Here is a 14572-nt window from a genome sequence, read left to right as displayed (position 1 = left end):
TAAGACCCCAGATGAGACGCAGGCCCAGGGCTGGGGGCCCAACTGCAAACAAGATCTGTATTCAGTTTTGTCCGCTCTCCTCAGTTTTGTCCTTTGTCCGTTCACTTGAGCCCAGCGTCGTCCTCTTCCCTCCTCGCTCCAGGACTTAGGCATCGCATTGACCAAGGCGCAGTTGATGGGGGTCTGAGTCCTTACTGAGAGCGCCCCCAAGAGAAGTCCCTTGGAAGGAAGGGCAATGAGCGACCTGGCGCCCGTCTTTCGAAGCACAACCGACGCGTGCGTCTCGGCGCCCATACACAGGTTTGCCTGCCCCAAAGCCAACAAGCGGGCCCAGAAACACGGGCCCTTGCGGTAGGCAGGAGATGGGCGTGCCCTGAGCTTTCTCTCCCCTCTTAAGGGGCATAGGTGGTGAGGAAACTGAATGTAGTATGTAAGTTGGCTTTGTATTGAGGGAGTGCAGAGCACTCCTCAAGGGGAGGATTGAAATCTTGAAATAAAAAGCCAATAAACAAAACAACTTTCCCTACAACGATTGCTATTAATGGAAAAGGCGTCTAACCTGCTGAATTAAATCGTTCAAAAAGAGCCTGTTCATCATCGGGAGCTCCTCTACAAGGAGGGGAAGGAAAATGTGAAAACAAAACCAAAATCGAGAAGCCTCCTTAACCGGCCCCCGCAGTGTCTTGGAGGCCCCTGCTCGACCTAAGAGCCCTCCGCCCTCCCAGCCCCCGGCGCGGAGAGGAGGCTGAAACAGCCAAAGAGAAAACAAAACAACAACAAAACGTTTAACATCCAAGGGGAAAAGTCGGAGTGGGTCTCCGGATCTGCACCGCACAGGGCTCGGCTCCGTAGTCCACTCTGCTGGAGGCCCGGGCCTGGCCGGAGCGGCGCGGCGGATGCCTCCGGCCGGGCTGGGGAGAGCAGCCCCCAGTTTCTCCTCTCCAGGCGCCCAAGGACCCTCAAGGCGCGGGGCTCACACTTGAAGCCTGGGAACGCGCAGACAGGAAACCCACTTCCTCCTAAGCAGTTTCTTGCTAGCCGGATGAGAGGCGCCCAATTGAAGCAGAATGATCCTCATCTACTAATATCCAGAGTGGCCACAAAGCGACTGGCCATTTATGCCGGCACTTTAAACAAAGATATTTGGTTACTGCCGGGGAAGCAAGTGCACTTTTGCATGGCTGAGCTCCGGGTGGAGGAGGCAAGCCTCAACCCAGCCTCCCGCCCGCTCGGCTGCTCACGCCCGGGGATTCGCCCCCTCCCGGCCAGCTTGTCCCGCCGGGGTTCAGGCTCAGTTCCACCCGGCAACAGGAGGACGGGCACTCACGACGCTCCCTGCCCGAGCCCTCCCTGAAGCATCAGGGGGGAAAACAGCATGACCCTGGGCTCGGGTGCTGGGGCTGTGATGTCCTCGGAAAGTCAGCTCCAGTCCCAGAACCCCGCGTGTCCGGGCGATGGGCGAGGGTCGGGGACACCAGGTTTGTTCGAGGTGGAGCAACTTCAGCGATGGCCCTTCGCGTTAATCCCCCCAGCTTCTCAGCTCGGGCGGCCACTGGTGTCCTTGCCTTAGCAGGGGATGGGGGTGGGGAAGGGTAGCCGAGTGTGGGTTGTGGGGGGGCGGCGTGAAGCAGGGGGCCCTAGCCCTCTGGGAAGACCCTGAGCTGGGGGGAGGGCGGCGCGGGGATCTGGGACAGCCTCTCTCGGCGGCAGCCGATCCCCTGCTCAGCGCCTCCTCCGCCCGCTGGGATTCTCTCTCGGGTAGGGGGAAAGGGGGCGGGGAGCAGAGGTGTCCTTCTGACGGCGGCAGAAGAGGCAGACAGACTGACAGACACGCAGACCAACAGTGGAGCCCCAGGGTTCGTCCCCTGACTCCCGAGCTCCTTTGGTGGCGACTGGGGCTCGGCGCTGCGAAGCCAGATGTGGTCCGGAGGCGGTGGGAAGGCGCGGGGCTGGGAGGCCGCGGCGGGAGGGAGGAGCAGCCCCGGCAGGCTCAGGTGAAAACCCACCCGCCCCTCGGCCCACTCCCCGTCCCCGCCCGGGGAACCCAGACCGAACTGGAAAGTGGTTCACTTTGTAACTCCGAAGTTGGTTGCAAAGCGGCGTTCACCTTCCTTCCTCCCCAACAGCCCTCCTCCTCGGCTACTCCCCATCCCACCTCTTGCCCTCCCCTCTCTCGGTTCCCTCCTCCTTTCCCTCCCCCCCGCCTCCCCCACCCCGCGCGCCACCGCACCCCACAAAAATGGGGGTAGGGGTTCCGGGGGAGGGGGAAAGAAATGCTTTGGGTCGCGTCTCTGCCTCTCTCTCTGTCTCTCTCTCTCTCCCTCTTTGAGACCTAAAAATCCTGACAAGTGAAACTTAAAGGTGTTTACCTTGTCATCAGCATGTAAGCTAATTATCTCGGGCAAGATGTAGGCTTCTATTGTCTTGTTGCTTTAGCGCTTACGCCCCGCCTCTGGTGGCTGCCTAAAACCTGGCGCCGGGCTAAAACAAACGCGAGGCAGCCCCCGAGCCTCCACTCAAGCCAATTAAGGCGGACTCGGTCCACTCGGTTACGTGTACATCCAACAAGATCGGCGTTAAGGTAACACCAGAATATTTGGCAAAGGGAGAAAAAAAAAAGCAGCGAGGCTTCGCCTTCCCCCTCTCCCTTTTTTTTCCTCCTCTTCCTTCCTCCTCCAGCCGCCGCCGAATCATGTCGATGAGTCCAAAGCACACGACTCCGTTCTCAGTGTCTGACATCTTGAGTCCCCTGGAGGAAAGCTACAAGAAAGTGGGCATGGAGGGCGGCGGCCTCGGGGCTCCGCTGGCGGCTTACAGGCAGGGCCAGGCGGCACCGCCGGCCGCCGCCATGCAGCAGCACGCCGTGGGGCACCACGGCGCCGTCACCGCCGCCTACCACATGACGGCTGCGGGGGTGCCCCAGCTCTCGCACTCCGCCGTGGGGGGCTACTGCAACGGCAACCTGGGCAACATGAGCGAGCTGCCGCCGTACCAGGACACCATGCGGAACAGCACCTCGGGCCCCGGATGGTACGGCGCCAACCCGGACCCGCGCTTCCCCGCCAGTAAGTGAGGCCGCCCCACTGCAGGGCCGCGGGTTGAGCGCAGGAGGCGCGGGGAGAGCCGCCGGGAAGGCGCGGCGCCTGCCGGCTGCGCGCTGGGCATCAGGGTGGGCGGCCGGGCAGTGGCGCCAACGAGTCGGGCGCAGGAGCTGGGGAGTCTTCCCTTGTTGAGCTGAGGGGTCCAAGAAGAGGCACTTGGTAGCTCTGGGGTCCTGAGGGCAGGAGCCTGGTATTTGGCGTCTGCCAGATGCGGCCAAGTGGCCGCTCTGCTCCGCGCGGGAGACCTCGGAATGCGGAGGGAGGTGGCCCCTAACTAAGAGAGCCGGGACGAGCAGGGCGCGGAGAGGCGCGGCCTGGCCGGGAGGGAGGTTGCCCTGCTGGGATGATGCGCTCAGGCCCCTGGCCTGGCCCACTCTCCAGTCTAGGCTGGTGGGAGGGCTTGTGGCTCCAGAGGGGGTTCTAAATGGGCCGAACAAGTGCCCTCATTGGGGCTGACAGGAGAGAGCGGCCAAGAGGCAAAGAGTCTGGGGTCTCGGGGTCTCTAGCTTTTCGAAAGCGCACACCTCCCTCTCCTAAGCTCCCAAAGCTGGAGCCTACAGCTAGACCCCAGTTCCTGGCCTGGGCCCAGTTTGCTGCCCGTGGCCCACTAACCGCACGAATCCGGTGGGCTGGGCACGAAAGGAACAGGAGGAGCAGTCTTTCTCCACTCTGCTTTTTGGGTGAAGCACCGAGACTGAGGGAGGTAGCCGGGGTTGAGGCGGGGAGCTCTGCAGTAAACCCCTCGACGGCACGGCCTGGGGCAGGCGCTGGCGATCCCCGCGGCTGGGCCTCTCAGGGTGGAGGCGGCCTAGGTGAGGAGTGCGCCGTCGGGGCAGGGGCCGGGCCGGCCAAGCGCGCAGAAGGCAGAGGTGGTCTGGCCCGGCCCGGCCCCTGCCGACGCTGTGCGTTTGTCGCTTACAGTCTCCCGCTTCATGGGCCCGGCGAGCGGCATGAACATGAGCGGCATGGGCGGCCTGGGCTCTCTGGGGGACGTGAGCAAGAACATGGCCCCACTACCAAGCGCACCGCGCCGGAAGCGCCGGGTGCTCTTCTCCCAGGCGCAGGTGTACGAGCTGGAGCGACGCTTCAAACAACAGAAGTACCTGTCCGCGCCCGAGCGCGAGCACCTCGCCAGCATGATCCACCTGACACCCACGCAGGTCAAGATCTGGTTCCAGAACCACCGCTACAAGATGAAGCGCCAAGCCAAGGACAAGGCAGCACAGCAGCAACTGCAGCAGGATAGCGGCGGCGGGGGCGCCGGGTGCCAGCAGCAGCAAGCGCAGCAGCAGTCACCGCGCCGCGTGGCTGTGCCGGTCCTGGTGAAAGACGGCAAACCCTGCCAGGCGGGCGCCCCTGCGCCGGGCGCCGCCAGCCTGCAAGGCCACGCGCAGCAGCAGGCGCAGCAGCAGGCGCAGGCCGCTCAGGCGGCGGCAGCAGCTATCTCAGTGGGCAGCGGCGGCCCCGGCCTCGGCGCGCACCCGGGCCACCAGCCGGGCAGCGCGGGCCAGTCTCCGGACCTGGCGCACCACGCCACCAGCCCCGCGGCGCTGCAGGGCCAGGTCTCCAGCCTGTCCCACCTGAACTCCTCGGGCTCGGACTACGGCACCATGTCCTGCTCCACCTTGCTATATGGTCGGACCTGGTGAGAGGACGCCGGGCCGGGCCTAGCCCAGCGCTCTGCCTCATCGCTTCCCCTACTGCCCGCCACACACCACCAACCACCCACTACACCGTGCGCTTCGACTTTTCTAAAGAACCTGTCCCGATAAGACCAAGGGAGAAAACACAACGACCAAACTGCTGGACGTATTTCTTTTTTCTTTTCTTTTCTTTTCTTTTTCTAAAACGTGCAGGATTTTTTTTAAAAAAAAGAAAATAAAACAACCAAGTGATCCAATTCTTTAAGGAGTCTTAAACAGAGAAGGACATAACAAGAACCGCTTTGGGGGTGTCTTTTGGGTGATTCCGATGGGTTTCCCACGCTCGGGTGGGGTGCAGTTTGGAGAGGGCTCTACGCTGACATGCCTCTGGACTCTAGAGATCGAAAACTTCACTCTGGGTACACCGTGCCAGCAAAGTGGACTTGCCTGTAAATACCAGGATTTCTTTGAAGGGGCGACGGGGGCTGGGGAGAGGAAAAGACTCCTCGACAGATCCCGCTTGCCACTGACACAAAGGAAATGCCCCCTCCTGGCCCCCTCTGGCCACCCAGGCTCAGCTGAGACCGGCCCTGGTTAAAATTGTTTTATGTTTGATGTGAACTTGTAGCTGTAAAACGCTGTCAAAAGTTGGACTAAATGCTTAGTTTTAGTAATCTGTACATTTTGTTGTAAAAAACAAAAACAAAAAACCAGTCCCCGTCCCCAGCCCATCATATTTTTTATGGGCCTTGACAAATCTGTGTATATTATTTGGCAGTTTGGTATTTGCAGCGTCAGTCTTTTTCTGTTGTAACTTATGTAGATATCTGGCTTAAGTATAGTTCCTAAGAAGCTTCTAATAAATTATACAAATTAAAAAGATTCTTTTTCTGATTAAAAAACCCATCTTTTGTTTGGTTTTGATTTGGCTTTTTCGGTGGTAGGGGGTGTGGCTCAACATTGGCCTGATGAGATTCGAATTGTTTGGGGGCTCAAAGGATCCTGAACCAGCTAAGGAGGCCGGGCCCAGAGTCTTTGCCCCACGGGAAGAGGGAGTTTTGTTCTGCCTCTGAATTAAGTAGAACCAAACCTTGAGCAGTCCTGGGACTTGGCAATAGAGAGTAGAAAAGCTAAACTCCTTCCACCAGGAGGAAAAGGGAGAAACGAAGAGAAAGAGACCAAAGGACTAGTTTTCAAAGCCAGGCTTCTGTTTCTTTAAACCTCAGAAGTATCTACCGTGATCTTGTACAGCTGAGCCAGTGTTTTAAAGCAGCCGGCCTCGGACATTCGTTTTAAATAACCCTGAATGAACGATTATTTTTACTAGACGGATCATGCCTGTAGATTTCAACATTAATTCTTTATTTCGAATCTTTGGCGGAGCCTCCTTGGGACTAGAATTCGGTGTGAGGCTGTTTTCGAAAGCGAGGAAGTTGTTAGGGGTTTCGTTTCTGCTCTAAAACAGTTATCCCCGCACAGGCTGGCCGACGGCTTCTCATGGCTTCTCCGGCCTTGGGCGGTGTCCGACTGGGCTGCTGGCCTTGGGGACACCCCTGGCAGGACTTTGGGAGCTGGCCTTTCTGCTCTTTGTTCCAAGGTTTCCGTCTCTGGGCTCCTGGTCTCCTAAATCTTTGTAGTAAGGAATCTTTCTCCTGTCTCCAACTCTCCACCTCTCCCCGCACTCCCCCGCCCCCATCCCAGCAAAAACAGAAAACAAAACAAACAAACAAACAAAAAACTGACCTCTCTCGCTACCTCTAATTTCTTGGTCTCTTTGGTACCCAGATATAGCTGTTGGGGAAGTCTTAATTGCCCCGGGGAGGCGAGGAAGAAGGAGTGGTTGTGGACAGAGAGAAATACGTAGTCCCTAGATGGGCTGTTGCCCCTTCCGTGTCACTTCTGACAAACCTACAGGAAAAGTGGCCGGGTGGGCTGTGGACAGATGCCCCTCCCAGAACTTTTCTCTAGGCCTGAAAGTGTTTGATTGTGGAGGATTGATTCATATTTGGCATGTACTCATTTATCGCCTGGAATTTCAACTTTCTTTTTTCCATTCTTGCCTGTCACCACCTTTTCTTCCTCTTCTTTGCAGCTCATTCTGACTCCATCTCTCTCTTCCCAGACCTCCACCCTCACCCCCCAGAAATGTGTAAGGAAAATGAGGGGGGGCAGAGGGGGGCTATGCTGGCACCAGCAGTCCTCTCTGTTGACTTCCTTGGGGCTCTTCTCCGTGGCGCCCTGACTGGGGACTAGGACGGACTTCCTCCCTCGGGTCTGGCTGCTGAGATACTGTTTTCAGTATCTAGAAGAGACTCGGAGATTTCGAGAGGGCGGTTGGTTGGATCTAGAGAGTGTGCTAGTTGGGGGAAGTCTCAGCAGGCCTCACGTTTTGGAAAACAAGGAAAAACCCGGGAAGTCTGAACACTTGTATTGGATTGGGCAGCAGTGGTCCTGGGACAGTGTGTGTAGGTAGTTAAGTCACCCAGCTCAGGCCCGGCTTGGCAGGGGAGATGTAAACGTTAAGGTCTGAATTCTGCGGGGTGGGAGCTTCCGCTCCACCTGCCCCCGAGCCCAACTCAAGGGAGGGGCTGGGCGGGCGGTGCCCGACAATGGCCAGGGGGTCTGTCCCCCCAACCCTTCTTGCCCGGAGCGGCCCCGGCCCCGGAGAGTAACAATTTTAGTGAGCTGTGGTACCCTCAGTCTTATCACCCTTGCACTGGTTGGAGTTTCTACCAAATACATTCTTCTCCCCGCCGTCTAGAGTTGGCTTAATTTTGAAGTCTGTTTACTGGTCCCGAGAAAAGGTGAATTCAGCCAGGTCTGCAGATGGGGCCGAGACAAACAGGGCCTTGGCCCCTTCTCTCCATCCATCACACGGGGTCCACCAGCTCCGGTCCCTGGCCGTGCATCGCTGTAGCTGCAGGAAGCGGCCCTGGAAGGCAATCTGAAGCGTCCTGGTAGGGAAAAGGGTGCGCTCTGGGTGCAGCGAAAGACCAAAGACGGAGACACACTTCATCCCCACATCCCAGTCAGCCTCTGTGATCTTTGCCTTCTCCAGCAGTGGACCTCCCCTAAGTCTCCAGCATCTCTGGCCCGGGGAGGTTCTGGTCTCCTCTGGTGGAGAAAGACTTCTGGTGATGTCCCTGACGCTGAAGTGCCTGGAAGAGCCAGAAGCTTCTCCACGCGTGGGGGCAGCACAGTTCGCCCCGAGGTCCAGGAGAAGCTGAATGCCGCCACCTAAGCACCCCATCCATCCCTAGGCCCCGATGGCTTCGGGAAGTGGGGGAGATTTTGCAGACAGCATCCCCCCCCTTCCTCCTCTTCCCCACCCCCAGCCCCGCCATGTAAACACGAGGACTTTCTCGAGAGCCTTGGAGAGCGGCTCTAGTGGCTTCAGGGCCTGAAACCCCAGGCTTGGCTTGTTTGATGTTTAGCATCCCAAAGCGGCTCTCCACCCCCGCCCCAGCCTGGGAACCCGGAGCTGTGGGTCGGAGAGGCAGGAAAGCTGCCCTCTCAGCTGGCCGGGCCAGGGACTGGGCCGGGCTTAGGGGAGGCGACAAGATCGGGAAAGAGATGCTCCGAGCCGGAAAGAAGGGAGCCCGGGCTGCCGCCGCCCCCAACAGGAACAGAAGCGGGTACAGCTGGAGTCCTCAAGCCCAGGAGGTGGGTGGGGGCAGGGGATGCGTCACCAGCCAGGGCACCGGCTCTGGGACCGGGCCGGCACGGTGGGAAGTAGCTCGGGGCCCACGAGTGAAATCAGAGGCAGGCCGGAGCCGGCTCGGCGAGAACCGCTCAGGGCACTTACTCCTGGAGGCGGGGGCGGCCCCGCGCGCTCCAGTCCAAGGGCCTCGCAGGAGGCAGCTCTTCTTCCCACTGCTTAGGGCTTGGCCTTTCTAAGGGCAAGACTGGCTCGGGAGGCTTCCAGGGGATTTTAATCGTCCTGGGGCAGGGGTAGGCCTAGGTCTGGCCTTGAGGTCCCCGATTCTGAGACCTCAGGGAAGAATTCTCATACTTTAGAGGCCGCACCCTCTCCGAGCGCGCTCGCGGGCGTTTGGGCGCCGATGAGGGGCTTTCTCCGGGCGCGAGTGCACGAAAGGTAGCGCGAGTCTCTTCTCAGGCGACCCGGGATAAGAGGACAGGAGAGCGGGGTTTTCTGACTTCCAACTCATTAGGGACCAGGTAAGGTCAATGCTTTCTCTATTATGGCTTTATCTTAAAAGAGGGTCAATTTAAGATAAGGGGGGGGGCGGAATCCAGGATCTGTGTGAACCGTGCTGATAAAGACTGACCCCTTTCCTGAACTAAAAGCAAGCCAGGCAGACATTCATTTTCTTTAAACAAGAGAGCTGTGAGAAGCTGCCTTGAATTCTGATCTAATGTCCCCAGTCTCTCTAGACATCGCTCTCCCCTCCCCCCAATTATTGGTGTGTATGTGGAGTGGGGAGCCAAGTGATCGAGGATATTGTTTGCGGAGAACTAGAAAGCCTGTTGGGAAATGTGAATCTAAGATGATATGGCTCTTAGGCATGGTTTGCTGGCTTGTTTGTTTCAAATGCTGCTGTCTTTTAGAATGGATGGAAAGCAACAGACTTGAGTATTGGGAGGGATGAGCCTGAATGGGTTCCTTGATCGGTTCCCTATTAGGAGATGCTGGGTACCACCTTCCTCTGGCCCTCCCTGCCTTCCTGACTGGTGTGCTTGTGGTTGTGCAATTGTGTTCTGTGACTTCAGGCCACCCTCTGTGGGGCCCAGTTTGGGCTTCTGCCTCAACTGGGAGCACAGAAAGTTTCCTGGTGCCTCTTTGGCCAGTAGCTTCAGGAAAAAGCGTCCTATCCCCCAATCACCCTCTGTGGCAAGCTTGTCCATCCAAGTGGCGGAAGGAATTGGGTGTTGATGGGAGTAGAGGAAAGAATGTTTTTATTGAAGGGGAGAGCCAAGGTCTGAATGCCATCTCCCCTCCATGTAGTTGTATTTCTAAACTTTCCTTGATGGTCCTCAAAGACACGGAGGAGGGACAGGTTCAGCATCTCGAGAGCGCAGCTTCTGCCTCATCTGAAGCCACAGCTGAAGTGGCTGGCTGTACTTCTCTCTGATAGTGACCTAATGCCCTACTTGGAGGGCATCTAGGCACAGCCCCAGGATCCTCATTTGATAATGTTTCCCATTTTGTCTCTGCTTCCTAAACACGTATTGTGTTTGTTATTAGTTGAGTTGTAACGAAGTTTTGGAAAGGGTGAGATTTAAATTGACTTTCCTGTTTTCTTTCTTTTTTAGTTATTTGCAGGACACTGCAATGTAAATTGGTCACCGTTAATGTTCTGCTTGAAATGAGAACAAACATAAAAAAAAATCACAGGCAATAACAGGCTTTGTTAAAGAGGGCTCTTTTTTCCAATACAATATTCACATCTGATTCTGCCCACTCTGTATGTAGGTGTAAGTGGTTGCATACAGACACCTGTCTGTGTGTGTATTGTAGAAATATATACACGTATGTATCTAATATATCTATTTTATTAAGATATTCAAAAAGAAAAAATTAATATAGGATTCTCTTAGTAGGGGATCTTACAGAACCTGTTAGATGCAAGAAAGTTGAATGCATTTACTACCTCAAGTAAGATGTCACATGAAACTGAGTTTTCCTTAAGAAAATCAAGTGAACGAAAACCTTCTTTAGTTTTTCCCACTTTAAATTGGAATATTAATTTATTTTCATATGAAACTCTAGAGAACTAATTATGTTTGGGGAAAATATTAAAATTTGTCCTTAAAGAAAATGAACTTGTTGCCTGAGACACACAGCTGTAGATGAGACTTCTTGAAGCAATCTACAACAAAAATTGTTGTCATGTGCTGCACCTACATTACCCACTAGTAGTAATCGTTAGTATGAACACTGTTTCCAGCTAACAAAAACAAATGGAAGTGTTGCCGCCCCTTGTTTGTAGCAAGTGTCCCCCCTAGTCTGGCCTTCACAGAGTAGTGGAAATAAAAGGGCAGGTCTGAGTGTAGTCTGACAACAAGAAAAAGACAAACTTTCCCTCTTCCTTCCCCCCATTTTGTACATTTCCCGGAATCCTCTCTTTGATTGCTACATGAAACTGTCAGTAACACCAAGCTGTTGGTGGAGTGTTAAACATTGCATTTCTAGGGTTTCTGGTGATTGTTGACAATGTCATTTCTACAAAAGATGTCGGGGCCTGAAAAGTGTACTTGGATACCCTTTTCCAGTTGCTACGTCCTGGAGCAATTCTGTGGAAAATCACCCAGAACGGCCTGGCCTCCACCTTACCTAGCATTCTCCCTCCCAAGGTTGCTGTGTGAAGGTGTCCAAAGCTCTAGGAAAACAAGGGTTTATTTGGTCTGAGCGTGACCGATTTACCTGATCTCCCAGGCACACACAAGGCTGAGTGCGGGCCTCGCAGATGTAAACCTGGGAATTACCTTAATGACGCGAAGAGGACTAAGCTGGCTCCTCTAACCTAGGAGGCCAGGTCAACTGTTTAACAAATCTGGCTATGTGTATAGAGGGAACACCGCAAGTTAGGGTCCCTTCAGGTGCCCGCAGAGCACCAGGTTTCTAAACAGACTTTTTCAGACAGGCTTTTTCAGAGGAGACTCTGAAGCCTAGAGGATTAAACCTCTCTCTCCCCTCCTGGCCACTCAATGGTGCCTTGAGGTCTGCAAGGCACTGTTTTCTGGGTGGAGTCTAAGGGGATCGGTGGTTCTGGCCAGTGATGGCGTTTTCCTTCCCTTGTGGGTGTGCTTCAGATAGAATTGCAACTCTTGCACCACGGGTGTGCACAGAACATACATCCCTGCCTCTGGCCAGGGCAAACAGAAGTTGTAGCCAGTTCATTACTACTCACCAACCTGCAATAGTCACTGAAATGTTGGTTACTGCTCCCTGGCAGGACTGCTGAGGCTGGCGCCAGAGTGTAGTAAATTTTGGAAGTGCTGCAGTGTATCATACCTACAACTCACGCAGCTGGTAAAACTCAGATAGCTGTCTGCATGTCACTTAGGCTTCATGTTGAAATCAAATGGGAGAGCTGTTGGAAATATTTAACAAAAGCCAGCTTACCCACAGCCATAATCTAGCACAGGATGGGGGGTAAAGAGAAAATCTTTGACAAAGATGGTGCCATACAAGGACCATCATGCATCCGTAACAGTTGACACTAACCTTCCGGTGTGAACTGTTTTCTAACAACTACAATGCCACGCCAACCCAAAATTAGTTGCTGAAAATTCTCGACATGGCTAAATACTTAGATTCTGTTGGTTGGGTGTCTGGGGAAGCTGGGGGTTTGTGTGTTTGTGGTTCTGTTCACTGGTAAGACGAGAGAGGGAAAGAGAGGAGAGTGGAAAGGAGGAGAGGGGAGGGGAGAGGAACAACTGTGCCCAGTGAAAGTGTGCGAGGTTCTGTTGTTGTTTGTGACAGCTGAGTCTCCCGGGTTAGAGCATTGGGGCAGGGTGGATGAGTGAGTGTATGGTGTCTGGTGTTTAGGGGTGACGCTAGTAAGGAGGGCTGGGGGGCAGAATGGGAGGAAGCGTGTGTACCATGTCTTTGCGTTGGGCCAGTAACACAGTGGCAACGTAATTATCCCGCTTAAACATGCTCAAATGGCAAAAAGTTGCAAAATAGATGACCTCCCTGAGAAGAGAGGGAGCTGGTTACAGAGGTCTGCAGCCATCATCCTTTTTTCAATACATTTTAAACAAGAGGATCTAGCAAGTGATTCCGATTCAATACACATAATCAGTTTGCAAGTCTTATTTCCATTTGAAAACAGGGCCATTTGCAATCATAAAAGCTGGACACGCTGAAAGATTCAGAGCGCTTTCCGAGCAGATGATGGGTGACAGAATCTGCAGGCAAGCACTAAATATTTTCTTCTAGCCTCAGACCTTATGCATCAGCCTTCGGTCCCGATGTATTTTAAATCGAATATTCCTGTTGAATATATAACTTAATTGCTTAGAAAATCGAGACTCAATGATTGGAGGGGGAAAAAGCCGGCAAGAAAGGTGAGAGAAACCACGTTAGTTCTTTTCCCAGGTGCTGGTTAACAGTTATTTAGTGAAGAGTACACGGATAAAAGATTTGATGAAAAATTCAAGCTTGTTTTGAAAGGAAGGGTCGCCAGAAGAGGTTGTCTGGGGCTAAAATTCGAGGGTTAGAGCCGCGAAGCCCTGCGCGGGTGCGGCGAGGGCCACAGGGCGTCTGCGGGGCGGGGGCGGTGAGCTGTCACCGAAGCCCAGGGGGCTGCTCCGCGGCCTCCAGCCTCACCGCCAGAGGCCTGAGACACCCCCCCCCCCGGCCTCGCGGTTTCATATTGGTTGCCAGGGGTCTCAGCTAGAAGTGTGGGCACTTAAAATCTCGATCTATTTTAAGGTCTCTCGTAGAGAGTTTTGGTTTCCAGGATCAAGAGAAGCAACTGTCCGCGACCTCCCCATTCCCGCCGGCGGCCTCAGCTCTCCCCACCCCCTCGGCCTCCCCTCCAACCCGGGTCCGAGGCCTCCCCCCGCCCACCTGCGGCCTCCCCACCCCCCGGCGCCCAGCCCGAGGCCTCAGTTTCTCCTCCCACCCAGCCTCGCCCACCCCCCAAAACCAGCGGTGACTCTCCAGCCGGTTCCTAGCTGGGGACAGGAGCAACTCCGCTCCGCGCTGCCTGCCCACCCGGCCCCCAGCCCCTTCTGGAAACCTCCCCAAGAAGTCTGGTGTGCGGCTGAGTAGAAATTTCCCGTGAATTTTGACCCCAGATTATATAGTGAATATATTAGTTCACTGGGTCACCACGATGATCCAAACTCTAATCTGAAGGGATTTTTAAAACGATCTTAAAACACAACCTTTCTTTGAACAAATAAAATCAAACAAAGCCAGCGAACTGCTGCTGTTTTCCCTGATGAGTGTTCCTAAGGAAAAGAGAGATTCCCTCTCTGCCCAGATACCAACATCTAACGAACTTTCTAGTAGACTGAAACTCAATCTAATAATAGCATGTGCTTAATGTCGATTCCATTTTTATTTCGAAAGGAGATAATTTATTAACCTCCTCAAGTTGGTGCCTCTTAGGCAGGTGTTGTGTTTTTAGACGTCCTTGCAAAGCATTTTCGCCTCTGGGAAGATCTCAGGAGAACCAGTAGACGGAGCGGGGGCAAGTGGGGGAGATTCTGCACAGCTCCTACTGGCTTACTCAGTTTCCTGCAAAACTCATCCTAAAAGCCCTGGTGTTCTTTTTAACAGATGTCAAATTACAGGGACCACAAAGATCTAAAGACATCCTTCACACATACACACACACCAGCTGTAAACTCTCTAGTTTGTTTGTTTGTTTGTTTTCCTCTCTAGGACCCATTTTGTGGATAAGCAAGAGTGGTCCTGAGGCACAGGTCCACCCTGAGCCAAGGGGTGGGAGCAGGTCAGGCCTCCTACAACGGGGAGCCTCCACACTCCCTATTTCTGCAAAGCGGGAGGACAGAATTCCAACAGCTGACAGGAGGTGAGGGTGAGGCTGGACCAGTAGGACCCAATCTGCTATGGTGTAGGGGAGCTAGCTCGTCCACCTGAGGGCAGGGCCCCAGCCTAGGCTGGTCTGGGTAGTCAGAGGGGGTGCACAGGAATGCGTCCCGCAAAGAATCAGAGAGCCAGAGCAGGCTCCCAGGCAGGAAGTTTCAGCCACCTGACAGCCCCATAGCGATATGGTGACTACATAACCATTTCTAGGAGTGCCGGTTGAATTGTGCTGATTCCTTCCCACCCTCGTGGACCTCCCTGGGGACCAAGCATACACAGGCTTAGGATTGCTGGCCCGTCTT

At 54.7% G+C, this 14572-nt stretch overlaps 1 protein-coding gene and 1 long non-coding RNA gene across 2 annotated transcripts in view; both read left to right on the top strand.

The window, feature by feature from the left end:
- Nucleotides 1–2469: 2469 nt before the first annotated feature.
- NKX2-1 (NK2 homeobox 1) lies at nucleotides 2470–5645 on the top strand. Its single transcript, XM_036843470.1, has 3 exons — nucleotides 2470–2581; nucleotides 2680–3065; nucleotides 4023–5645. The coding sequence occupies exons 2-3, from the start codon at nucleotides 2693–2695 to the stop codon at nucleotides 4748–4750; spliced, it is 1101 nt and encodes a 366-aa protein (XP_036699365.1). The 5' UTR covers nucleotides 2470–2581; nucleotides 2680–2692; the 3' UTR covers nucleotides 4751–5645.
- Nucleotides 5646–8639: 2994 nt separating this feature from the next.
- Nucleotides 8640–14572, top strand: part of LOC118890756 — a 36071-nt gene continuing 30138 nt past the window's right edge. Inside the window, exon 1 of the long non-coding RNA XR_005018822.1 lies at nucleotides 8640–8923. This is a non-coding gene — a long non-coding RNA (uncharacterized LOC118890756). The remainder of the gene's footprint in view (nucleotides 8924–14572) is intronic.

Source organism: Balaenoptera musculus, chromosome 2, assembly GCF_009873245.2.
Source record: "Balaenoptera musculus isolate JJ_BM4_2016_0621 chromosome 2, mBalMus1.pri.v3, whole genome shotgun sequence".
NCBI classification, from domain to species: domain Eukaryota; kingdom Metazoa; phylum Chordata; class Mammalia; order Artiodactyla; family Balaenopteridae; genus Balaenoptera; species Balaenoptera musculus.
The sequence above is the reverse complement of the archived record's forward strand: the minus strand, read 5'-3'. Positions and strand labels throughout refer to the sequence as shown.

What these genes read in the sequence shown, in the direction of transcription:
- NKX2-1 (XM_036843470.1), top strand. Translation starts at nt 2,693, where the DNA reads ATGTCGATGAGTCCAAAGCACACGACTCCGTTCTCAGTGTCTGACATC. An exon ending in GGACCCGCGCTTCCCCGCCA is followed by an intron (nt 3,066 to 4,022) that starts GTAAGTGAGGCC and finishes TGTCGCTTACAG; the next exon opens with TCTCCCGCTTCATGGGCCCG.